Source organism: Chenopodium album, chromosome 8 (genome assembly GCF_948465745.1).
Source record: "Chenopodium album chromosome 8, dcCheAlbu1.1, whole genome shotgun sequence".
Classification (NCBI taxonomy): domain Eukaryota; kingdom Viridiplantae; phylum Streptophyta; class Magnoliopsida; order Caryophyllales; family Amaranthaceae; genus Chenopodium; species Chenopodium album.
In genome coordinates this window covers 27,351,970-27,379,156 of record NC_137841.1, presented here as the reverse complement: position 1 = coordinate 27,379,156, position 27,187 = coordinate 27,351,970, and the positions used below count along the sequence as shown (strand labels likewise).

Here is a 27,187-nt window from a genome sequence, read left to right as displayed (position 1 = left end):
TGGGTTATCCTGATGAAGTTTGCGGGTAGCTCGTGCCAAGTTTGGTAGAGTGTATGTGTAGCAAAAAGTTTGAGCTATACGGCTATGCGAGTAGCGGACACCAGTCAAGAGTGATCAATGTCACATAGATGCCGTAGCCCATAAGGGTTGAACAAGCTAAGTTCCTTCTCAACTTTATATAATATGTTTATTATATGTGCCCCAAGTATGCATAATTTAATTTTTATGATGTATTGTGTAGCAATGTGGGGGTGATTTGAGTTAGATTTTGTGACTAACTAGTAAGTTGGTTTTATGATGTTTGTGAGTATTGTTGAGGAGGAAGATTTCCATGAGTTATTCTTTTATCTATGGCTATTTGTTAGTTTTATGCCTTGTTTTAATAATGTATGATTATGGGTATTGTTATTTTTCCTAGTTGATTAGGGATGTTATTTGTTCTATCTTTTGATAGTATTATGTTGAACTATTTCCCTAACCTTGGAATAACATTTGTTGAGCATGGAGTATGTGATAAGCTTGTGATTTTCCCTTTTAATTTGAAAAGGGGATTTAGAATTATTGTTATTAATTCTTGTGGTTTGTTTATCTTATCTTTGAACTTGAATTGTGTTTAACTGCTAGAGGACTAGCATTTAACCTTTTGTTGAAGGTCTAGGTATGATCGGTTTTTCCTCCATGCTTGAGAGCAGAAATGAAAGATATTGTTTGACAAGGACTAGTAAGGTTGTACAAGTCTAAATATGGTGAACTCCACATGCGGTTAGAATAGAAATTAAGTGTCTATGTCTTCAAAGTTTATTAATATTCCGTGAATATTTGGCTTGTGGGGATTGCATATATGTTTCAGTTATTTAATTGTTTAAATCAGTAATTCACCCAAGAATTTGGATGTTACTCCCTACTTTTGTTACCTAGGTCATGATTATTCTCATGTGGTATGTGTAATGTTTGGGTTCCAAACGATAAATAGAATTGATTTTATATGGTGTTTCACGTAAAGCTTGAAGGCTTGTGGGACTGTGGGTGATGTGTATGCTGAATATCTGCTACGTTTATCATGTATGACCTTGATATGTTAAATCATGTGAAATATCTCAAGTATATGTTTTCCTATGACATGACATGTTAGTTTTGCTCGTTCATAGAATTTGTTCTTGCTTCCTAAGCTTTATTGTGCCAGTAAAGTTGATGAGTTCATCATCGATCTAAGGTGTATTGTTTTAAAGCTTGAACTAGTTGTGTATCATCTTGGGTTGACTTTCTTGATCGAAAGGTGCATGTAGAGGTTAGTTGTGTGGTATGTATTCAAGTAGTGGTGGATGAAAAAATCCTGAACCATATGAATAAACCTTGATTGACTAGTTGTGGAAAGAAGCATGTTAACGCGAGTTGTGCACTCTCTTTGAGTCTGATATGTTTAAGAAGAGTATATCTTGCCTTGCTATTAGAAATCCATCTGTTGTAAGTATCTTTCAAGGTGAGTTGAAAGGTGGCTGATTGGAAATGAGCTGAAGGTAAGATACTGTGATATTAGGATTTATTCTGTAAGTTTGGTGCTGACCCACTTTTATGACTCACCTTGTTTGTTCTAAGTTTGTCTGTTTTGCAGCAAGGTTGCTTAAGCTTCCTAGCATGATTGATTGTAAATCAAGGGTGTGTATTTAAAACGCATGCACAGGTGACAACTTAGAAGATGAGGTATTTTTTGCTCATGATGTTATATCCTTTGTGATATGAATGGTGAGTGGGGGTTAGATTTGAGTACCCTAACTTGTTATGTTAAGTTTTTCTTGGCATGTGTGTTGAATTTCTTGATGCATGTGTGATGTTACTATAGTTCGCATTGATAGAGTTCATATGCTAGAATGATCATAAGTTGTTAACTTCACATGCATGTTGTTTATTGAGATAAAGATGTATATGTGTCTCAAAGCCAAGAAACAAGTACAAGATAATGAGATAAGCAGAATGGTTCTAGGCAGTAAGCCAATGAACTAACAAAGGTACGCATCAATCTCATTTTTGTGATGTAGAGAAAGTGTTTTGGTAAATTACATTTACCATGCTTAAGCTAGAGTTATTTTTATGATTTTGCCTTGATGTTTGATTCAAATGTGCTAATGTTTTGCAATCTAAATGATGAACAAATTATTCTAGACGTGAAGTGGTTTTGTTGTGAACTATATTGTTCATTCTGTTTATCAAGAGAGAATTACTCAATTATTATTTGAGTTTCGATTAGTACAGGGATGAAGGTTAAAGTGAGAAAGTTTCTCAAGTACCTGTCCAGTAAGTTCTAAGAGACGATGATTGAATGAACAACGATGATTAGTTGAATCTCTTCAGTGTATGGTTTTACATGATGAAGGGTGGTGCTCTGTTTCTAGTGAGCTACAAAACAAATTGGTATACACTATTCATAATGAAGTAAAGGTTCAATAGATTGGATGAAGTGTGTCAAGAAGATAATTGTTGCAAAATTTAGTCTCTGGAAGTTCGTCCATTGTGGGGGTAAGTTGATCCTCGTGTTCTCTACATTATTTTTCACAAGTGTCTAGGTATGTTGTCAGGAGCTACAGATGTAGTGACAAAGTTAGACAGATCTTGTGGAGGTGATACTCATGTTATAGTACGTGAAAGCAAAGAAGAATAAAGAAGGTTCTTATACAAGGATGAAGCACAGGTAAGTGCTTGATTGTCTAAGAGAATATATTTAAGATCATGTGGGGCATTTTAAATTATTCTAGTGACGAAGTTTAAAAATTGAGTCTACATCCTGAAGTGATCTGGCTTGATAACCCTCTAATTTATATGGTTATGAGATGCTTTGGTAGACTTGTTGCTTGATGCTTACAGGTTGAGCTTTAAGTGCTCTTAATATGTCCATAACCCAGGTTGGGTGGTCAATTGAGACATCTTACATGGACACACCGAAGTGTTTTAATTTGTTGAACTTTTGTTCTGAATGGGTCTAGAGCCTTGTTTTGGTTGACTCATTGCTAGATTTACACCATTTATGTTTATTGAATCTAAAACTCTTTTTGTGGTTTGTTGACCAGGTAGATAGATTCAGCAATAAGGTTGAGCGTGGCTCTAAATGTCATTTGTCCAGTTATTCTTTGAGCAGGGATTGATAATGGTTCCTAAGTGGATTTAAGAACATTAGCCCAGTGGCTCTTAAAGTAGGATTGATAATGACACCGAAGGTGGAAGGTTGAGCATTGCTTGCTCTTAATACTACTAGCCTAGTTGCTTAAGAGTAGGGAACGATAGTGATCCTTAAATGAATTAGAATCACTAGTCCTGATACTACTCGAGTAGGGAACGATACTGGTACCGAATGACTGAGGTTGGGAGTATCCCTTAATTCATCTAGCCTAAGAGCTTGTTGAGCAGTGGATTGATAGATGCACCGTCGAGATGATAGGGTTGAATTTTATGTTCTTAATGTTCTTATTCCATTGCATAGAGAATCTTGGGTTTGCAAGGTGCTTGAATGTGTTTTAAGCCTGCATGGAAAGACCCTAGATATGCTGGGAATGTGTAAGTAATGCACAAACTAAACACCTACGTGAGTACGAGGGGTGTCCTCCTTCAAGAGAAAATTGTGGTGTAGTTTTCCTGAAGTACTCATGAGAGCCCAAGGTGTTGGCCAAGATTGGCGGAGTTGCTTAAGCTCTAAAGTCAAGGTATGCGTATACAAGGTCCCTTCCTCGCTCCTAGGAGTTCAAATCTTAGGATACTCACTAGGGAAGTGTTGAAAACCTTGTGCACTAATGTGTTAGTTCAAACCTTTGGATACTAGCATTTAAGTACTAAGACTTTCATTTAATGTTCAGATTTCATGTCAATAATCCGCTTGCATTAGTGGGGGATTGTTGGAAATGGTAATGCAAACGGAAGATTCTCGCGCCCGATTGGGCGGTGGTTCGCCTGACCGGGCAGAATTGGCTAAGGAAAAAGGAGGGCTCTCGCGCTCGACCGGGCGGCGGAGTCGAGTTTTGACGGGCACGACACCGGGCGCGACACTAGGTTTGGGAAATTTCATCTCGCGCCCTATCGGGCGGCTGGTTGCCCGATCGGGCCCGCCTTTTTATCCTTAGGTCGGTTTGTTTATTTGTCTCCTAATTTCGGGACACATATAAATACGAGCATTGCCTTTTCTATCTTCATCATTCACATTAAAAAACCTCAAACATAAACCTACCCTTTGAGATCTGAACAGTTCTTGAGCAATTCCACTCTTCGGATTCGGGTGCACGGATTACGGAGAGAGTTGCATTAAACTTGGGGGGCGTGCGACATCAGAAAACATGTACCCGTGGTGGCGTATTTCGCTTCTAAGGCAGTGGATTATGTTCCATAGCGCGACTGTGAGTTTGAGATCTTCAATCAAGTATTTTCCCTTTCATCCTCTCTATTATCGTTGGAATCGATAGGTATTTTACCAATAATGGTTTGGGTCCTTTGTGCTTAGAACAAATTATAGCATAGAACATACTGTCTTTGTCCCTTTTTTGTTTATCATATATTTCTTTTTGAAATGACCTTTTGAAATTGCTTTGTTACTATATTTGATAAATTTTACCTGTTGTAACTTCACTTGCTCTCTCTACCTCTATCCTCATTAATCCCACACGTAACCCATGTGCATACTTTTACTTTGCTTCTTAAAACAGTGAACTTTGCTCTATGGGGAAGCTTATTTGGTAAAGTTAACCACTTGTGACTCCACTTGCTCTCTCTTATGTTTCCCCTCATCAATCCCACTTGCAACCCATGTGCACAGTTTTACTTTTCTTTTAAAAAACTAAACTTTGCTATATGGGGCAATAAAAAAGGGATGGAGGGAGTATCATGGCACGAGAACATTCCAATGGCTCATGGCACGAGAGGCACACCAGTGGGCCTAGCATGGACTCCATTTTAAAATATGATATTTAGAAGTTAAAAAGGAGCTTGTTGGCACCTTGATTTGCATGACCCCTTTTATGGAAGATCGATGAAAATTTGGCGGGATACAAATAGTATTACTTTGCTTCTTAGAACAATGAACTTTACTCTACGGGGAACCTTATTTGGTAAAGTTAACCACTTGTGACTCAATTTGCTCTATCTTATCTTTCTCATTAATCCCACTGAGGGACTAAGAGTTGGTGAATGGTCATCTTGTTGTTGTTGTTGATTTTTGAGAGTTTCAGATTGAATTTTTGGGTGAGTTTCATGGTTTTGAGTTGAATCCATGTTTAATTCTGGGAAGTAGAAGAGTGAGGAAAGCAGAGATTGGAGAGGTGTTTCGGGATAAAGTAGTGCGCCGAGGGGTTGCGGTAGGGTGGCTAGGTGGTGGGGAATCTTACGCCTAGGGTGTCCGGCTGGGTGTTTTATGGGGAGAAAAAGGATTTTTTTAGGTTTTTGCAGGGGTGGGGGAAGGTTTTGGGGGCGGCGAGGGTTGGGGGAAGGGCGGCAAAAGGTGGGGAAGGGACGGTGGTGCAGTGGCTGGTTTTCCGGTGGTGTAAGTAGTGTTTAGGGTGGTGGTGTGGTGGTTGCTAAGGAATGGGAATGGAAATAACTAGGGGGTGGGGAATCAATTTAGAGGAATTTGGGGGAATGAAGAGGGTAAAGAGAATGAGAAAAAAGACCTAACAAACGATAACAAAGGAAATGAGGGAAGTTGATTCCCATTCCCTTTGATGAATACCACCAACCAAACGGAATTATGGGATGGAAAGTTCAAAGTTATTCTCAAGGTCTATTTAATTTATTTTCATGGTCTACTTGATTTATTTTAAAGGCCTACTTGATTTTTTTTAAAGGTCTACTTAATTGAATTTCATGGTCTACTTGGTCTACTTGATTTTTTTTAAAGGTCTACTCGATTTATTTTAATGGTCTACTTAATTTATTTTCTTGGTCTACTTGGTTTTTTTTTAAAGGTTTACTTGATTTATTTTAAAGGTCTACTTAATTTTTTTTCTTTGGCAATGGATAAGGTCTACATTAGGAGCACCAACTCAGGGTTAACGTCGTACACCAGAAAAGTCAAGTGCTATCAATGATATCATAGGTTGCACTTGACTATTTAAATAAAGAAGCAACCAACCAAAGCACATTTAAATAGAAGATAAAGATAATACTCCGTTAGTAATTTCCAAGAAAAATGATTAAACAAATTAAAATTCCACAATCACAATGTTTTTGATAAAAAAATTCCCAACATACCATCTGTTAATTTATTAAATTAATAAATTAATTTCTATAGTTTTACACTTGTTTAGTATAAATTGCTAATTTATTACTCCGTAATAACCAATGGCAATTAGCTTGCCATGGCACATAAGTTTTTAAGCTAATTATTATTTTAGCTACTTTTTACTTCAATGGATAGCTATTACTCCCTCCGTTTTTAAATATTTGCTTCATTTCTCTATGTGTGGAGTTTTAGGAGAAATTAGAGAAAGTAATAAAATATGGAGGTAGTGGAGTAAGTAGAAATTTTTTTTGTAAAAAACAAAACTAGTTTACTATAGAGTATTGGAGGAGAGAGAATATGAAATTAATAAAATATAATTTATGTTGGGTTCACTAGATCAGAGAAATGAATTAAATATTGTAAAAGCTTTCCAAATAAGGAAATGGAACAAGTATTTAAAAACGACCGGAAAAGGAAAGTGAAGCAAATATTTAAAAACAGAGGGAGTAGCTTAGTAGTAGTTGTTGGATAGAAAATAATGAAAAGAGCTTAATTGGTGCAATGAGTAGGGCTGTGCACCGGTCCAAAATCGGATCTGGACCAGAATGGACCGGAACCGAAAATCGACTTTTTTTGGGGACCGGACTGTAATCAACCGGTTCGGGTTCCGGTCCAGACCTGTTTATTCCGGTCCGGTTCGGTTTTGAACCGGAATGGACCAGTTATATTCTTTTTTTTGCATTTTAGTATCATAATATATATATATATATATATATATATATATATATATATATATAAATATATGAATTTATAAATTACAAGTTTTGTATCTAAATTTTTTAGAAAAACAACATTAAATTTAATATTTTTACCCAAAATATTACAAAAATACATTTCCTGGTCCATTTCGGTCTGGACCAGAATATTCCGGTTTTTACCCGAATCGGATCAGAAACCCGGAATCGCCAATTTGTGAGGACCGAAGACCAACCCGGAATCCCCCGGTCCGGTCCGACTCCGGCCGGTTTTCCGGTCCAAATGACCAGGTCCATTTATGCACACCCCTAGGCCCTAACAATGAGCATTTTATTTTGGCAAGTTTAATTCTCAAGCAAATTAGCTTGTTTGCTTAGCCAAACTAATTGAGTTTTCTAGCTCTAATGGTCAAGCTAGTAGCTAGGGAACTTTTGAAATTACAAACAAATCCATAGCTACTAAGATAATTTTGAAAATTGCCTAGTCTCTTGTTGGCGTGGACGATGTGTAGGGATTTTTAAAAAAAAATCAAAAATAGATTAATTATAGAAATTTGCATGGTTATTTAAGCAATTTTCATGGAAAATACTCAAAGATAATATATTTAATTTCTACATGTAGGTGTGGAGACATACAACTGAGGGTCTGAGGTAGTATAAATATATCAGTTGTATATGTGTAAACAAACATTTCTCTTACACCAAAATTTAGAATGGAAGCAATAAAAAATTCCAATCAACAAGCAAAGAAAGAGTTGTTAGATGCAGTATCACATGTATGGAAATATGGTTTATCTTTCATAAATTCCATGGCTCTAAAGTGTGCCGTTGAACTAGGCATCTCAGATGCTATTAAAAATCATGGTAAACCCATGACTCTTAATGAGCTAGCTAATTCTCTTTTGATCCATCCAAACAAGGCTTCATCCCTACACCAATTGATGCGCCTTCTTGTTCACTCCAAATTTTATGCTATCCATATTATAGCGAGTGGAGAAGATGCATATGATCTCACCCTAAACTCCGATCTTCTTTTAAATGATCACCCTCTAACCCTTGCACCCTTAAACCGTATAGGGGTAAGTCCACTTTCAATTGAGCCATCACATCATTTAGCTTTGTGGTTCCGAAACCAAGACCAATCTTGTGAGTCTCCATTCCAAATTGCTCAAGGAATGCACGTATACAAAGGCATACCTAATGATACCAAAGCTAATGACATATTTAACCAAGCCATGGCAAGTGATTCTCAATTGATCGCGAGCTTGTTGCTGGCTAGTGATGAATTTGAAGGTTTAATCCACTGTGTTGAGTCACTCCTCGATGTTGGTGGAGGGAATGGCACCATGGCTAAGGCCATTGCTAAGGCCTATCCTAAGTTGAATTGTATCGTGTTTGATCAACCACATGTAGTGAACGACTTACAAGTAAATGAAACAACAAACTTGACATACCTTGCAGGTGACATGTTTGAAGCTATTCCTAGTGCTCAAGTCATCTTACTCAAGGTAGTAACTATGCATCCATTTTCTGATTTTCATTATTTATTTTATAGTATAAATTTGCAATTCTATTCAACTTTCACTCGGATTTTATCAAGGTTGTTATAATTATTGAAATAATATAAATCCTCCGTTTCTATTTAGTTGACACGTTTAATTTAGGCACACATATTTAGGAGAAGTGAGATAGACAATAATACCCTTACTTTAACTTATCTTTCCTTCCTCCATCCATTGCCCATTCATATGAGCCACCAGCCCACCACCAGCCCACCCAACTCCACCCCACCTATATCTAGTTATCTGTCATATTTGGTAAATGGCTTTTTTGATGGCTTTTTGGTTAGCTTTTGGCTTTTTTATGTAGTCAAACAGCCAAAAAATTTGTTTAGTAATTGGCTTTTAAATAGCAAAAAAGCTGGCTTTTAAGCCAAAAATGAAAAAGCTGGTTTGAGTGACTTAGTTGGCTTTTGGCTTGTTGGCCCACAAATTATCTAATAAACAACCAACAAACAACAATTAATTTACCAAACACTTTATAAACAGCCAACTTAAACAACCAATTTCAAAAGCCATTATAAACAGCCAAACATTTTAGCTAGTCAAACAAGCCAAGTGAACCAGCATACACTTTATTGTGTTATTTAAGAAAAGTGGATCTCAAATGATATAATACACTAGAAAATGGGGTCAATAGTTTGTTAGGAGTATAATCCAATGGGTCATGAACTTTAGCCAATAGAACAATTTTTCACCAACGAAGCCTTTCTTTTATAGTGTGTTACAATTATTTTGACATTTTTATTTTAGGAAATGTTGCAACTATAAAGAAACGGAGGATGTATAATTGTATATAATTATATACTGGCTTTTTTATTAATAATAAAAAAAAAGGTATATACTAGTCAAAAGTCAAACTTGATAGATTAATAACAATAATATGAACTATATTACTTTAATCACCTACTAGTAAATTTTTAATGGAAGATGTGTCAGTCAGTAACCAAACTTGAAATATTTTTTGCAGTGGATATTGCATAACTGGAGCAATGAAAATTGCATAAAAATACTTAAAAAATGTAAAGAAGCAATTCCAAGTAGAGAGAAAGGAGGAAAGTTGCTGATTATAGATATGGTAATTGGGATTCCTAGTGACAATATAAATCACTATGAATCCCAATTACTAGCGGATGTTCATATGCTGTACATTTTTGGAGAAAAAGAAAGGACTGAACAACAATTTAAATCTCTCTTCGATAAAGCTGGTTTTTGTGACTATAACATATTACCAATTTTAGGGTCGAGGTCTATTATTGAGGTTTATCCTGCATAATAACCTTTACGGAGTTATGTATGTCTGTGGTGCTATTTCGTGTCACATATTATACTACCTCCGTTAATTTTTATTTGCAACTTTAAAATGTTTTATGTCTCACAAATAATACCCCAAAGTTGCAAATAAAAGTTCGTTAACGGAGATAGTACTAAGTTTTATAGGTGTGCAGTGCATCAAGGTTTATTAGGCGACGTATGTAAAGTCGTCGTTGTTACCCTGAATGTTCTTTCTTTCGCATTTTTAATTATCAAAACTTATTTCCAAATGTTTGTTTGGGTTTAAATTTGTAAGTTCTTTTTACTTTTTTTTTTTTTTTTTTTTTGAACGAAGTTCTTTTTACTTAATAATGGCTAATGGAATAAATATGGGATATCTTTGTGTGTTTTAACTTGTACTCTTTTTTGCTTAATTATTTTAAGTTTTTTGTAGAGTATGATGTGTATCATGGTCCCGTGTGTGACACATAGTTTGCAGAGCACACATACAAAATAATATAGGTGTCAATAGCATGACACTAGTGCATCTATCCTTGCTAGATAATCTGAACTTTTATTATCAATGTGTGATTCCTACAACCACAATGTGCATCGTATAGACATTAAAAAAAGCGAAAAGAACATATTATAGAAAAATAATTAACATATAGCTATAGTCAAAGGAACATATTATTAAAATATAATATTAAAATATAATGAACATATATTTAAAGTGAAAAGAAAATACATATTTGCACTAAAAAAAAGGAGTTGAGTTGACTAACATATTTGATGTTTTTTAATTGTCAGTGTGATGTACTATTATTTGTGACTTAATGTTCATTGTTTATTGATAATTGTTCTTTGAATTTTGTCTTTAAATTATGATGTGTATTTATAAATATTGTTTATTATATGCATAATTTTATCATGTTTGTTATTTTTTATTTTTTTGACATCAACATAACTTAAATAAATTACAAGTTTAAAGTAAAGCTAATTAAACTAGTCCGACTATAGTTGGCTAGAAGATGTGGCCGTTGTACCTTGTCTCTGTCAACTTTTAGGATATTACAACACTGAAATTTCAATCCCAAATTTTTAATATCCTATATGGTCCAGAAGATACTTATATCATTTATGTCCGTCTTACGTAAGAGACTGACCAAATTCATTGAGTCCGAGTAGAGAAGAATTTTAGAAAACCCCTTTGTAGTACACCATTTTAGAGCTTCAAGACATGGTTGTGCCTCTGAATGCAAGGCTGAAGTTGCTAAACCAAAGCCTGCTCCCGCGCATCCGTGAAATCCTCTCCATTACAGGTGTTATTAATTATGGAAGTTATGTTCAATATAATAAAGCGGCGATAGCAAGTTAGTTTGACCTTGCACAAAGACCCTAATTGAGCTGAAAAATTTTATCCCAAGAAATCGTTGGGTTCACTTTTGTTGTGGGGACTATTTCCAAAAAATATTTTCTATTAATCTTTTTCAAGGAGTTAGGTTTTAAGAAAAATCCCTACAAGGTTGAGATCTTTTACTTCCAAATGGGCATTGAAAGATTTCCGCGTCAATCTGACTGTGTTTTTAATTGTAAAAATTAGAAAAAATAAACTCAACTTTCATGGATTTTGCTAAAATAATTTCAAATTTGGATTATTCTGGAATAATTATAACTTTGGGGGTTGTTCTTTTTCTTCAATCCCAAATAGCGTTTACCAGTTGAATGAGTTTTTTTATTTATTTATTTTTTTTTTTTTTTTTGTGTGTTAAAGTGACATGTGTCACAAATTTTTTTTGACAACAACACGTGTCACAAATTGAGTGGTTAAAAAAATTTATAAAAAAACCAAAAAAAAAAAGACCGCCCAAAACCCCTCCCGATTCCTGTCACCAGCAGAACCCCAACAACCACCTCCTGCGCTGTTGATTCCCCCTACGCCGCTGATTCCCCCTTCCCCTTGCGTTGTTGATTCCCCCTCCCCCATCGGCGCTGATTCCCCTTCCTTCCTTTTCTCATTTTCCGGCGACCACTCAAAACCCCTACTCGAAAACCATTGAAACCTCTTCCTCCACTCGAAACCCCTTAAAGCCACCTCCCCTAATCTAGAAAACCACCACAAAGCCTCCCCCACCATTGAAAACCCTAGTCGCAAGAGTTTTGGGGTGGTGGGAGGAGCCATTTGGGATTTTTGAAAGTGGGGAGGGGTTTCATTGGTGGTTTCGTGGGGGAATGGGAGGGGTATTGGGGAGGGGGAAACTGGCGGTCCGGGGAGGGAGGGTAGATGCAAAGGTCCGGCGAAGGAAGTGTATGGATGGTGGGGGAAGGGGTGGCCAAGGCGGTGTACGGATGGTGGAAGAGGAGGCTGCTAGTTTCTTTTTTAATTTTTTTTACTAGGTCATTGACTTTGGTTGACTGATTAGGGATTGAAGAAAAAGAATAACCCCTATAGTTCAGATTATTCTAGTATAATTCAAAGTTGAGATTATTCAACCAAAATAGATAAAAGTTGAGATTATTTTTTCTAATTTTCCTTTTTAATTTGTAAGTTCTTTTACGCTTTTGTTTATAATTCCACAAAATTAGTTGTAATAAAACTCATTATAATCCACCTCATGTTGTTGTAGTTCGTCTAAGTTATTATTAGTATGGTTATAGTAAAATGTACAATCAAATTCATCATCTCATATATACTAATAACAAAATAGATATAAAAGATTTGATGAACAATCAAAGCTCCTCATAACATAATACAATGGTGTATGATAATTAAATAATAAATAAATTACCTACAACAATTTCTTGGATAGATCAACCAAATAAATGTAGGTACCAGATATTGTAATCACTATACTTATATATCGTGCTTACCACTACTATCGTTTTTCTTCTTAAGCGACTGTTTGAGATCTTCAAATAGCATAAGCAAGGAAGTGTGATTGACGTAGTAATGCTTAGAAGTGCTCCTACAAGAGACACGAGATATCCAAAGAAGGGAACAACTAATGCTATAGTGGCTTGCGTAGCAACCAAACTTGTCCTTAGCAAGAATTTGAACCATTTTTTCTTGTTGTAATTTGTGAACCAACCCTCAATAGAATTCACAATAGGTTCTAACATTAGTGCATATTTAGATAACGGATTCACCAATGTTGTATAGATTGCAATCTTCGCACTAAGTTTGTTAGATGGAAGGTTCAAAGTTATTTGAGATTTTACTTTTGAACCATACATCAAATACCCTATAATTGCCATTGAACCATAACCAATTGTTGAGCAAATGAAACACAAAAATTGTACCTACAATTGACGAATGAATGCTAAATGATTATTGGATATAAACATAATTAGGAAAAGTGAAAGAACGAACCATATAAGCTAAGGAAGTATTATAAATCCTTTGAAAATTGACGCTTATTCTTCACGGAGTCGTATAAGGAAGGAAACCGGATGAGCACAATAACAAAAACCATATAAGCTAGCAGTGGTAGAAATACCGGACCAAATTAGGATATCACCTTCGCCGTGAAATCCAACCCTAACAAATGCGCCAACACATAAAATAATTAGTCGATGATGATAATAGAAGCAAGGACACCCGTAGAAGAGATATAAGAAAGGATACTTAGATCATCCAAATAAACCGATGGAAGAATAATAAGCGCAACAATCAACACAAAACTCTCCTTTCCTCTAACATTTAACTCATAATAGGTTCCGAATTTGAGATTAGGCAAAAGGTTATGCAAATTGTCTCCTTCCAAGATCAAAAAGCCTGTGACAACCAAATATAATAATTTGGCAAACATGAAAGTTGAAATGATTGTTCTTCCGATCTTGCCAAATGCACACTCCCATATCAGGGAATGTTTTAATGGTTGATAAGTGACTTTTATGTCACTTTTAGGTGTTTATTGAGTCGCTTTCCGGCTTATTTTACAATAATTTAGCCCGTTTAGTTCTTTACTTCTTTTATTTGCTTATTCTCGTCTTTTATCTTTATTTTGAGTATTTTAGTAGTTTTTAATAGTTTTTAGTTTATTTTCGTATTTTTAGTTAATAATTCCTAGTTTCTCTCATTTTCTTATTTTATTTTATTTCCATGTTTGTTTTCTTTATTTTATTTTCTTTATTTTCTTTTGATTTTATTTAATTTCTTTTAGTTTTAATATTTAATTTTACTTTATTTTATTTTTATTTTGTTCTCGATCATCCCCTCGTGTTGTTTTTTGTTGTAGGTGTTTTCGAGTCCTTGGTCGATCGGGTTCAAGGTCCGAGAATTGAGTAATCTACCACCCACCAATATCACCACACTGCCCTGCTCCCTGCTTTCCCCCAACAACACCAACACCAACAGCAACAGCCGCACACCACCTTCAGCCACAACCAAACCAGCACCACCTACACCCAGCCACACCGCCCTAAACCACCAATCACCCCCGTAACAACCACCAGCTCCACCTACAACCATCACCACACCACCAAACAACCCGCAACAACAGTCACGCACTCTTCCCCTGCTCCCACAACAGCTACCCAAACCACCGTCCACCAAAACCCGTATCAACCAACACCAACACCACCAATCCGCCAGCAATCACCACCAATTCTCCCTTGATTTCTCTCTCCTCTTCTCACTGACCCGCAACTCCAATCAACCACCACGCAACCCGCAGCTCACAAACCGCCAACAACCACCATTAGCCTCTGTATCCACCACCAATCCGCACCAGCACCTCAACTCCAATTCCCACAACTCCAATCAATCAATTCGCACAAGCATCAGCAAGTTCGAGCAAACCGTTGAAAGTTCGGTCGAGGTACGAGTCAGAAACTTTCAGAGTTTTGTAAATTGAAGAGGTGTGGTCGAACACACCCACGGTTCGACCGAACCAACCCCGTAGTTCGGCCGCACCAACCCATAGTTCGACCGAACCATTTCACGAGCTTCGCACGTGACTTTTAATGAAAATCGGACGGCTGCGATGTGATGATGCTTGATGATGATGTTGATTTACGGTGGTGATGATGATGATCGTTTGCTGTTGATATGGAGAATGGGAGAAGCCATTTTCGAGGAAGAAGAGGAAATTAGCCACGAAATGGGGGAATTGGTGGGTTTGATGGGTTGAGGGGAATTTTGGGGTTTCTTTTTCCATTTCATTTTCTTTTATTTTATTTTATTTTTAGTTTAGTTTTTTTTTTTTTGGTTTTTAGTTTAGTTATTTTAATTGTTTTAGTTTAGTTTTATTTCTTTTTAATTTCTTTTATATTATTTTAACTTGTATTATAAATACCCCCTTTGGGGTTATTTTCTCCTAACTTTCAATTAACATTTTATTTTAGATGGATTATAATTAGTTTAGGAGAGCTTCTCTCTCTTAGGGTTAGATTAGATAATTTTTAGGGAGAGAAAATAGATTATGGCTCAATTTTCTTCCAAGATTCAATTTTGCTCAAGTTTAAGTTTCAATCAAGCAAGAATTCAAGTTTTTATCTTTCATTAATACTTTCTTTAGTAATCTCTTCTCCTTTCCTTTATTTTTTTTATTTGTTTTATTGTTGTTTATTGTTATTAATCTTATTAGTTCATCTAGTTGTTATTGATTTCATGAATTTTAATTATGTTTTGTTTTGAGTTTCTTGAGTTTATTTCTAGTTTTGATATTGTGTTTAATCTCCCTTCTCTAGGCTAAACTTTTGGCTAGGGGAAGGGGGTGGAAGATATGATTTGATATTGGATCAATGATGATGGTTGGATTGAACTTATGCCATATATTGATGAAAGACATGATTTTTATTAGCTTGGGATTATTGTTGCACTCTATTTGATGTTTTCTAGTTTAAATGCATGAAAGTGATTTGAACTAGATTAGGATCACCTCTATTTTAATGATTGCATGAGAATGAGTTATTAAAGTGGAGTTTTTATGGATTGTGCTTCTTTATTCTCTTGATTTGATTATAACTAATAGGATGCATGAGAATGATCCTTATTAGTGTAGACCTCTTTCATTGATTTGCCTAGACTATTGCATGAGAATGAGTTGTTTAGGTAGAATCTTGTGTTCTTTGGCATACGTTTCATGATAATCACCATTATTCTCCTCTTTCTAATCATATTGGATACCCCCGTATCCCTAGCGTCATTTTCTATTGATTTTAATTATCATCTTCTTGTTTATTTGTAGTTTTAGTATTCTTACTCAACAAAACCAACAAAAACAACCCCCCTTTCACTCTTGCATTAGTGATATTTGATGTTGAATTAGCGTGCTTCCCTAGTGGTTCGACCCTTTACTTGCCACTAACTAGTTTAGTGTAGGTTTAGGTATTATAAATGATTAATTTGGTTAGGGTAGTAGCTTAACAACCTATCTATCCCGCGATCAAATTTTGGCGCCGTTGCCGGGGAAGCGGCTTGTTAGCGTCTAGTTTTGCTATTGTTAGAGTCATTTTATTTGCTTTCCTTTCTTCTATTTTGCCTTTTTAATCCTACTTGTAATTGCTAAACGTGTGCTTAGCTTTGTTGTATTCAAAGTGAGATATGGCAAGACAAGAGGATGACCTTCTTTTTAGGGAGTTTGGAAACCCGGAAATCTATGAGCTCACGAGTGGTATACTTCTCCCGACCACCGAGACTAATTTCACAATCCATCCAAAATATGCTAGGATGGTGCAAATTGAGCAATTTTCCGGAGGCGTAAGTAGACATGGCAATTCTGACCTAGACCCGATGACCCAACCCGAATGACTCGACCCATGACCCGAAATCGACCCGAAACCAGTGACCCAAAATTGACCCAAAACCCGAATTAACATGACCCGACCCATACTCGACCTGAAGTGGAACTGGCCCGACCTTGACCCGAAATCCGAAACGACCCAACCCGAGATGACCCGACCCAAAGTTGACCCGAGACCCGAAACGACCCGACCCGTAGTTGACCCGACCCGAAAATTACCCGACCTTTAATTTCTTTTAGTAAATAATTCTATAAGTTATAAAAAGTTTAAATTAGGAAATTATACATTAAAATAGACCCAACAACATCTTACATGACTACATTGACTTTCATATAATAGCTAAAAAAGATGGTCAAAGTGAGATGAAAAAAAAGCCTTAATAAATATAGTGAGTTTTTCGTCAAAAAATAAATAAATAAATATATATAGAGAGTTGAATTTAACCTAATGAATCATCCGAATATGACTTGACTAGAAGTTGACCCGACCCGAAAATTAACCTGACCCGACCCAAACTTGACCCGACCCGAACTCGACCCGAAATGTTGACCCGATAACCGACCCGAAATAAACCCGAAACCCAAAATGACCCGACCCAACCCGAACTTGACCCGATAATCTTTTGACCCGAACTTGACCCGACCTGAAATGACCCGACCCATACCCGACCCGAATGACCCATTTGGCAAGTCTAGGCGTAAGTGAAGACCCCATTGAGCATTTGGACCGATTCCTTGAGTTATGTGCAATGATGCAAACAAATGAAGTGAGCCAAGATTACATTCGTATGCATCTCTTTCGGCAATCTCTCACCGGAAGAGCAAAGAAATGGCTTAAGCTTTTGAAGCCCAACTCTCTCACCACATGAAAGGAAGTTGCAAAGGTCTTTCTCAAGAGGTTCATTTCCGATGAGCAAACCGCAAAAATGAGGAGGAAGATAGCTTCCTTTGAGCAGGAACCGGATGAAACTCTTGGGGAAGCATGGGAAAGGTTTAAGGATTTTATTAGAGCATGTCCTCATCATGAATTCAACCGTAATTTGCTCATAAGATTCTTTTATGATGGCTTGGAGCCAATGTCAAGGACCAATCTAGATGTGGGTGCCGGTGGCCAATTGATTAAGATCCCTCAAAGACAAGTTGAAGCTACAATTGAAGAAGTGGCTACTAGCTATTCTTAGGGAGGCCGAAGAAGGTCCCAAGGGAAGCAAGGAGATCTTTATGAGTTGGAGAAACTCGGCCAACTTAAGCACATAGTTGAGCTCTTGAATGAAGGTCTTTCCAAGTTGAACTCAAGTGTTGGTTTGTGTTCAAAACCTTCACAAATCATTGATTTCTCATGTGCTCGCTGTGGTGGGACAAATCATGATGCGTCCTATTGTAGAGAGTTCAATCTCAAGCATGGTGAAGTTTTGACTTTGAGGGAGAAAGAGTTTGTAACCCAAGCTCAATCCCAACAACTTCAACAACCTCCAAGGCAAGAAAACTCCTACCCCCCAAGATGGACCTCTCTTCAATCCACCAACCCAAAACTTTCCCTACTTTTCCAACCAAGTAGAGAACTCCCAAGATCAAAATCATGACCTATGTCCTCAAGCGTATGAAGAAAAATCCCCACCCGACCAAACACAAACCCAAATTCTTCAACAACGTCAAACTATTACTCCACAATACCAAGAAATCAAATCTTACAATGAAGTTGTTGATTCCCAACTAGCCAACACTTCTTCTCTCCTTTTAATCACAAAACTCCCCTTACAATCATATACTAACCCTTCACATACTTATCAACCCAAAACTTGCAAGGAGGACAAGGTTGTAGATGATGTGGTTTAGAAGCTAGAAGATTAAAGAACAAAATGAGGAGCCATTAGATTTTAGTGAACTAAACAAGTTTGAAGGCCCGGTTCACTTTCCTTGTAGGCTAGTTGAGAATGTCGTTTTGAAGAGCCCTATGGCGGTGAGCGTATGTAGAGTTGATGTGGTCGATGATGTGATGGCTAATGAGAACTTACCTCCATGTGATGATAAGGTGACAATGAGGTATGATGACTTCCTTGAAGTTCCCGCTTAGTTTGAAGGCTCTCTTGAGGAAGGTGAGGTTTCCCTTCCTAATATTGAGGATTCCAAGCTCGATCCCCCTTTTAGAAGGAAAAGAAAGAAGAGTGAAAAAAGAAGAAGAATCAAGAAGAAGAAGGGAAAGAGAAAAGATGAGCCACCATTGGCTCTTGATTCATTCCCTCCTTTTCCTTGTGGTGATGTGAGACCTCAAGGACTTCTTGTTCTCAAGCTTGGGGGCATCTATGACTCAATTCTCAAGTTGATGAGGGTGATGTTCTTTAACCCACCTTGAATGAGGTGAAGGGTCAAGCTAGAGACCATAAAAAAGCGCTTTCCGGGTGGCAACCCGGAGGATTTCTAACCCTTTTTCTCCCCCTCCTTTATTTTTATTTTTGATTTATTTCTTTGTTATTTTTAATATTTTCTTTTGTGTCTTGTCTTGCCTTGTAGGTTTCTTTTTGGAAGTTTGGAGCGGAGTGACATTTGGTGAACTCTATTTTATGCTCCTTAATTATTTTAAGCTAACCTCCCGGTGGGACCTTTCTTATTTTTACTCTTTTACTCTTTCTTTGAGTGCTTAGTTTAGGACTATTTTAGGAAGAAGTTGAATGGTTCGAGGTTGTTTGCATTGGTTCAATGGAACCTGAGATCGTTGATGTTGTTATCGAACGATCAATTGTTTGACGATTGGGACTTATTTGGTTTATATGCCTCGTTTGTTAACCTTTTTTTATTTCTTCCTCTTTCTTTTGTTTTGTTTTTTTTTTTTTTTTTGTGGCAAACATGACTATGGAAAGATTAAATGAATTTGTTTTGGAATTCGCTCATGCATTTGGAATTGATTGCTTTGATAATGTGCTAAAGAATGTTTTTCTTCCTAATTGATGATGACCTACATGGTTTGAGAGTGCTTATGGTTGAGATAGACAAATTTTAAGCTAAGGTAGCAAGGTTAAGAACTATTGAGGACGTTTGAACCCTTAGTTCACGGAAAAGTGGTAAGATGGTGTTGCTCTATATAGTGGATTTGAAGCTCTTTAGTTAGTATTTGCTTACTTCCCATCCCTTGTGAGATTTAAATTGTTCTAGCCTCCATCAATTTTGTTGAGCGGCGCTTAGGATCCTTGACTATGCATATCTTAATCCTTGTGTTTTCTTCTAACTCCCAAGATCGTGACCAAGCAGCTCTAGGGGAGGAAAAGGGCACTCTTTTCTTATTTTTCTTTATCTTCTTTTTGTTTTGTTACATATTTTGTTTTTATTTTTCATTTGCTCCTCTAGCCAACCCTTTGAGCCTATTCCCTTTCTTGATTATGAGCCATAATGCAAGCCTTATGACCTTTTGTTTCCCTAACCCTTAGTTTGTGAAACATTTCGGTTTGAGAGTTTGTTTTGTGTTGTAATGAAAATGAGAAAGTATTATGCTCTTTGTACCAAGCAAGAAAGTAAATTGTATATATTGTGTGTAATAAAGCAAATGCATCCCCGAAAAAGCCGTCTTTAGTTAAAAAAGGCAAGGATATATATAAGCCGTCCCAAAAAGTAGGTTTTGTTTTCTTCTCTAAGTTAAGCATTGATTTGTTCAAGCTTGGGGGGGGGGGGGAACGTTACTTCGTTTTCTTTTTTTTTTTTTTTATGGAATGTTGGTGTTGAGTAAGATTGGGGGAGATGACATTATTGGTATTTTTGTTTGATGTTTGGTGATTTCTTGAGTTTGTTTTTGAGGTTTGATCACCCTTTTGCTTCACTTAGGAAATATCACCAGAATTTTCAAATTTTTACCCCGCCTTAACCCTTTGCCTAACGTTACAACCCTAGTTTATAAGACCTTTAGACTTTAGAGGGGTGAGGTCTAATCCGGTGGATGGAGATAGATTTCAACCCTATGGAGAGAGTATGCATAGTTGAGATGTTGGGATGACCCACTAATTCCACAAATTGAATCTTTTTCCGGTTCCTTCGTGGAATCATGAGGAGCTAACTAGGGGGTGATTTGAAGCTAGTGGAGAGAACGTTGACCGTCTTAGATGGGGCTAGGGCGGAGAATGAATTCTCTAGTTCTCTATGCTTAGCTTAGGTTTGTCCCTCTCAACCATGAGCATCTTAGAACGTGTTTTACCTCATTGTATTGAGAAAGGTGAGTATTCTTTGGTGCATGTCTCTTCTTTTTGAGTCCAAATGGATTATTTTCCGCCTTTGAGCTTGATTGGTTTTCCTAATCCTTGCTATGTTATGTTGGTCATGGTTGTGTTTGTTTTTTGTGTTTGCTTTTCTTTTTCTTTTTGTTTTGCCTTGGTTTTTTTTTTTAGTGTTGTGGGTTAAACTCTTAGGACATCCTCACGAGAGCACACTCGTCCTCTAGGGCGATCTAGGGGTTCAAAGGGCTTGTCTTTAATTGCTAAAATTGACCGTGATTCCTACGAAAGTAAGTTAGTGTACATTCTTGTCTCCTTTAGTGTCTTAGATTTGCTTGCATAAATCACTCTCCTTCTCTCGTGTTTCATGTTAATTTGCTCGAGGACGAGCAAAAGTTTAGCTTGGGGGAGTTTGATAAGTGAAATTTATGTCACCTTTAGGGTGTTTATTAAGTCGCTTTTCGGCTTAGTTTACAAAAATTTAGCCCATTTTGTTCTTTATTTCTTTTATTTGCTTATTCTTGTCTTTTATATTTATTTTGAGTATTTTAGTAGTTTTTAATAGTTTTTAGTTTATTTTCGTATTTTTAGTTAATAATTCATAGTTTCTCTCATTTTCTTATTTTATTTTATTTCCATGTTTGTTTTCTTTATTTTATTTTCTTTTGATTTTATTTAATTTCTTTTAGTTTTAGTATTTTACTTTACTTTATTTTATCTTTATTTTATTTTTATTTTGTTCTCGATCATCCCCTCGTGTTGTTTTTGGTTGTAGGTGTTTTCGAGTCTTTGGTCGATCGGGTTCAAGGTCCGAGAATTGAGTAATCTACCACCCACCAATATCACCAGACTGCCCTGCTCCCTGCTTTCCCCCAACAACACCAACAGCAACAGCAACAGCCGCACACCACCTTCATCCATAACCAAACCAGCACCACCTACACCCAGCCACACCGCCCTAAGACCACCAATTACCCCCGTAACAACCACCAGCTCCACCTACAACCTTCACCACACCACCAAACAACCCGCAACAGCAGTCACGCACTCTTCCCCTGCTCCCACAGTAGCCACCCAAACCACCGTCCACCAAAACCCGTATCAACCAACACCAACACCACCAATCCGCCAGCAATCACCATCAATTCTCCCCTGATTCCCCTCTCCTCTTCTCACTGACCCACAACTCAAATCAACCACCACGCTACCCGCAGCTCACAAACTGCCAACAACCACCATTAGCCTCCGTATCCACTACCAATCCGCACCAGCACCTCAACTCCAATTCCCGCAGCTCCAATCAATTAATTTGCACAAGCATCAGCAAGTTCGAGCAAACCGTTGAAAGTTCGGTCGAGGTACGAGTCAGATACTTTCAGAGTTTTGTAAATTGAAGAGGTGTGGTCGAACACACCCATGGTTCAACCGAACCAACCCCGTAGTTCGGCCGCACCAACCCATGGTTTGACCGAACCATTTCACGAGCTTCGCGCGTGACTTTTAATGAAAATCGGACGACTGCGATGTGAAGATGCTTGATGATGATGTTGATTTACGGTGGTGATGATGATGATCGTTTTCTGTTGATATGGAGAATGGGAGCAGCCATTTTCGAGGAATAAGAGGAAAGCAGCCACGAAATGGGGGAATTGGTGGGTCTGACGGGTTGAGGGGAATTTTGGGGTTTCTTTTTCCATTTAATTTTCTTTTCTTTTATTTTATTTTTATTTTTGTTTTTTTTTTGGTTTTTAGTTTAGTTATTTTAATTGTTTTAGTTTAGTTTTATTTCTTTTTAATTTCTTTTATATTATTTTAACTTGTATTATAAATACCCCCTTTGGGGTTATTTTCTCCTAACTTAATTTCATTTAACATTTTATTTTAGATCGATTAGAATTAGTTTAGGAGAGCTTCTCTCTCTTAGGGTTAGATTAGATAATTTTTAGGGAGAGAAAATAGATTATGGCTCAATTTTCTTCCAAGATTTAATGTTGCTCAAGTTTAAGATTCAATCAAGTAAGAATTCAAGTTTTCATCTTTCATTAATCCTTTCTTTAGTAATCTCTTCTCCTTTCCTTTATTTTTTTATTTGTTTTATTGTTGTTTATTCTTGTTAATCTTATTAGTTCATCTAGTTGTTATTGATTTCATGAATTTTAATTATGTTTTGTTTTGAGTTTCTTGAGTTTATTTCTAGCTTTGATATCGTGTTTAATCTCCCTTCTCTAGGCTAAACTTTTGGCTAGGGGAAGCGGGTGGAAGATATGATTTGATATTGGATCAATGATGATGGTTGGATTGAACTTATGCCATATATTGATGAAAGACATGCTTTTTATTAACTTGGGATTATTGTTGCACTCTATTTGATGTTTTCTAGTTTAAATGCATGAAAGTGATTTGAACTAGATTAGGATCACCTCTATTTTAATGATTGCATGAGAATGAGTTATTAAAGTGGAGTTTTTATGGATTGTGCTTCTTTATTCTCTTGATTTGATTGTAACTAATAGGATGCATGAGAATGATCCTTATTAGTGTAGACCTCTTTCATTGATTTGCCTAGACTATTGCATGAGAATGAGTTGTTTAGGTAGAATCTTGTGTTCTTTGGCATACGTTTCATGATAATCACCATTATTCTCCTCTTTCTAATCATATTGGATACCCCCGTATCCCTAGCATCATTTTCTATTGATTTTAATTATCATCTTCTTGTTTATTTGTAGTTTTAGTATTCTTACGCAACAAAACCAACAAAAACAACCCCCCTTTCACTCTTGCATTAGTGATATTTGATGTTGAATTAGCGTGCTTCCCTAGTGATTCGACCCTTTACTTGCCACTAACTAGTTTAGTGTAGGTTTAGGTATTATAAATGATTAATTTGGTTAGGGTAGTAGCTTAACGACCTATCTATCCCGCGATCAAATTTTGGCGCCGTTGCCGGGGAAACGGCTTGTTTAGCGTCTAGTATTGCTATTGTTAGAGTCATTTTATTTACTTTCCTTTCTTTTATTTTTCTTTTTAAATCCTAATTGTCATTGCTAATCGTGTTCTTAGCTTTGTTGTATTCAAAGTGAGATATGGCAAGACAAGAGGATGACCTTCTTTTTAGGGAGTTTGGAAACCCGAAAATCTATGAGGTCACGAGTGGTATACTTTTCCCGACCACCGAGACTAATTTCAAAATTCATCCACAATATGCTAGGATGGTGCGAATTGAGCAATTTTCCGGAGGCGTAAGTAGACCTGGAAATTCTGACCCAGACCCGATGACCCAACCCGAATGACTCGACCCATGACCCGAAATCGACCCGAAATCGACCCGAAACCAGTGACCCAAAATTGACCCAAAACCCGAATTAACACGACCTGACCCATACCCGACCCGAAGTGGAAATGACCCGACCTTGACCCGAAACCCGAAATGACCCAACCCGAAACGAACCGACCCGAGATGACCCGACCCAAAGTTGACCCGAGACCCAAAACGACCCGACCCGTAGTTGACCCGACCCGAAAATTACCCGACCTTTAACTTCTTTTAGTAAATAATTCTATAAGTTATAAAAAGTTTATATTAGGAAATTATACATTAAAATAGACCCAACAACATCTTATATGATTACATTGACTTTCATATAACAGCTAAAAAAGATGGTCAAAGTGAGATGTGTGAATAGTGCAAAATTTCAAATCGTTAAGAGTAATTTGGGACGGAGGGGATATAAGAATAATTCAAAGAAATTATTATAACAATGACAATGATAATAAGAGTAATTATTAAAACTAAGATTAATAAGAGAGTGAGGTATAACTCAATTAGTTAGAGCATCCCTCTAAGTTTCATGAGATCCTGAAAGTGATTCTCAGTCTAAAATTCTAAACACACACACACACGCAAAAAAAAAAAAAGAAAAAAAAGAGGTTAGTAAAAGTCAAAATATTACTATAATCCATGAAAAAAAAGCCATAATAAATATATTGAGTTTTTCGTCAAAAAATAAATAAATAAATATATATACAGAGTTGAATTTAACCCAATGAATCACCCGAATATGACTTGACTTGAAGTTTACCCGACCCGAAGTTGACCCGAAAATTAACCTGACCCGACCCAAACATACCCGACCTGAACTCGACCCGAAATGTTGACCCGATACTCGACCCGACCCGATTATCGGCCTACCCAAAATCAACCCGAAACCCAAAATGACCCGACCCAACCCGAACTTGACCCGATAATCTTTTGACCCGAACTTGACCCGACCTGAAATGACCCGACCCATACCCGACCCGAATGACCCATTTGCCAGGTCTAGGCGTAAGTGAAGACCCCATTGAGCATTTGGACCGATTCCTTGAGTTGTGTGCAATGATGCAAACAAATGAAGTGAGCCAAGATTACATTCGTATGAATCTCTTTCGGCAATCTCTCACCGGAAGAGCAAAGAAATGGCTCAATCTTTTGAAGCCCAACTCTCTCACCACATGGAAGGATGTTGCAAAGGTCTTTCTCTAGAGGTTCATTTCCGATGAGCAAACCGCAAAAATGAGGAGGAAGATAGCTTCCTTTGAGCAAGAACCAGATGAAACTCTTGGGGAAGCATGGGAAAGGTTTAAGGATTTTATTAGAGCATGTCCTCATCATGAATTCAACCGTAATTTGCTCATAAGATTCTTTTATGATGGCTTGGAGCCAATGTCAAGGACCAATCTAGATGCGGGTGCCGGTGGCCAATTGATTAAGATCCCTCAAAGCTAAGTTGAAGCTACAATTGAAGAAGTGTCTACTAGCTATTCTTGGGGAGGCTGAAGAAGGTCCCAAGGGAAGCAAGGAGATCTTTATGAGTTGGAGAAACTCGGCCAACTTAAGCACATAGTTGAGCTCTTGAATGAAGGTCTTTCCAATTTGAACTCAAGTGTTGGTTTGTGTTCAAAACCTTCACAAATCATTGATTTCTCATGTGCTCGTTGTGGTGGGACGGATCATGATGCGTCCTATTGTAGAGAGTTCAATCTCAAGCATGGTGAATTTTTGACTTTGAGGGAGAAAGAGTTTGTAACCCAAGCTCAATCCCAACAACTTCAACAACCTCCAAGGTAAGAAAACTCCTACCCCCAAGATGGACCTCTCTTCAATCCGCCAACCCTAAACTTTCCCTACTTTTCTAACCAAGTAGAGAACTCTCAAGATCAAAATCATGACCTATGTCCTCAAGCGTATGAAGAAAAATCCCCACCCGACCACACACAAACCCAAATTCTTCAAAAACGTCAAACTATTACTCCACAATACTAAGAAATCAAATCTTACAATGAAGTTGTTGATTCCCAACTAGCCAACACTTCTTATCTCCATTTAACCACAAAACTCCCCTTACAATCATCTACTAACCCTTCACATACTTATCAACCTGAAACTTGCAAGGAGGATAAGGTTGTAGATGATGTGGTTGAGAAGAAGATTCAAGAACAAAATGAGGAGCCATTTGATTTTAGTTAACCAAACAAGTTTGAAGGCCCGGTTCCCTTTCCTTGTAGGCTAGTTGAGAATGTCGTTTTGAAGAGCCCTATGGCGGTGAGCGTATGTAGAGTTGATGTGGTCGATGATGTGATGGCTAATGAGAGCTTACCTCCACGTGATGATAAGGTGACAATGAGGTATGATGACTTCCTTGAAGGTCCCGCTTGGTTTGAAGGCTCTCTTGAGGAAGGTGAGGTTTCCCTTCCTAATATTGAGGATTCCAAGCTCGATCCCCCTTTTAGAAGGAAAATAAAGAAGAGTGAAAAAAGAAGAAGAATCAACAAGAAGAAGGGAAAGAGAAAAGATGAGCCACCATTGGCTCTTGATTCATTCCCTCCTTTTCCTTGTGGTGATGTGAGACCTCAAGGAGTTCTTGTTCTCAAGCTTGGGGGCATCTATGACTCAATTCTCAAGTTTATGAGGGTGATGTTCTTTAACCCACCTTGAATGAGGTGAAGGGTCAAGCTAGAGACCATTAAAAAGCGCTTTCCGGGTGGCAACCCAGAGGATTTCTAACCCTTTTTCTCCCCCTCCTTTATTTTTATTTTTGCTTTATTTCTTTGTTATTTTTAATATTTTCTTTTGGGTCTTGTCTTGCCTTGTAGGTTTATTTTTTAAAGTTTGAAGCGGAGTGACATTTGGTGAACTCTATTTTATGCTCCTTAATTATTTTAAGCTAACCTCCCGGTGAGACCTTTCTTATTTTTACTCTTTTAATATTTCTTTGAGTGCTTAGTTTAGGACTATTTTAGGAAGAATTTGAATGGTTCGAGGTTGTTTGCATTGGTTCTAACCTGGGATCGTTGATGTTGTTATCGAACGATCAATTGTTTGACGATTGAGACTTATTTTGTTTATATGCCTCGTTTGTTAACCTTTTTTATTTCTTCCTCTTTCTTGTGTTTTGTTTTTTTTTTTTTTTCGTGGCAAACATGACTACGGAAAGATTAAATG

At 37.1% G+C, this 27,187-nt stretch overlaps 1 protein-coding gene and 2 non-coding genes across 3 annotated transcripts; 1 reads left to right on the top strand and 2 right to left on the bottom strand.

Moving 5' to 3' along the window:
• Nucleotides 1-7,660: 7,660 nt before the first annotated feature.
• On the top strand, nucleotides 7,661-10,241 carry LOC145555984 (trans-resveratrol di-O-methyltransferase-like). Its single transcript, XM_081617685.1, has 2 exons — nucleotides 7,661-8,456; nucleotides 9,478-10,241. The coding sequence occupies exons 1-2, from the start codon at nucleotides 7,662-7,664 to the stop codon at nucleotides 9,781-9,783; spliced, it is 1,101 nt and encodes a 366-aa protein (XP_081473811.1). The 5' UTR covers nucleotide 7,661; the 3' UTR covers nucleotides 9,784-10,241.
• Nucleotides 10,242-17,430: 7,189 nt separating this feature from the next.
• On the bottom strand, nucleotides 17,431-17,537 carry LOC145556834 (small nucleolar RNA R71). Its single transcript, XR_014091928.1, has one exon. It is a non-coding gene; the product is annotated as a small nucleolar RNA R71 (small nucleolar RNA).
• A 7,718-nt stretch (nucleotides 17,538-25,255) lies between these two features.
• On the bottom strand, nucleotides 25,256-25,362 carry LOC145556835 (small nucleolar RNA R71). Its single transcript, XR_014091929.1, has one exon. It is a non-coding gene; the product is annotated as a small nucleolar RNA R71 (small nucleolar RNA).
• Nucleotides 25,363-27,187: the final 1,825 nt, after the last annotated feature.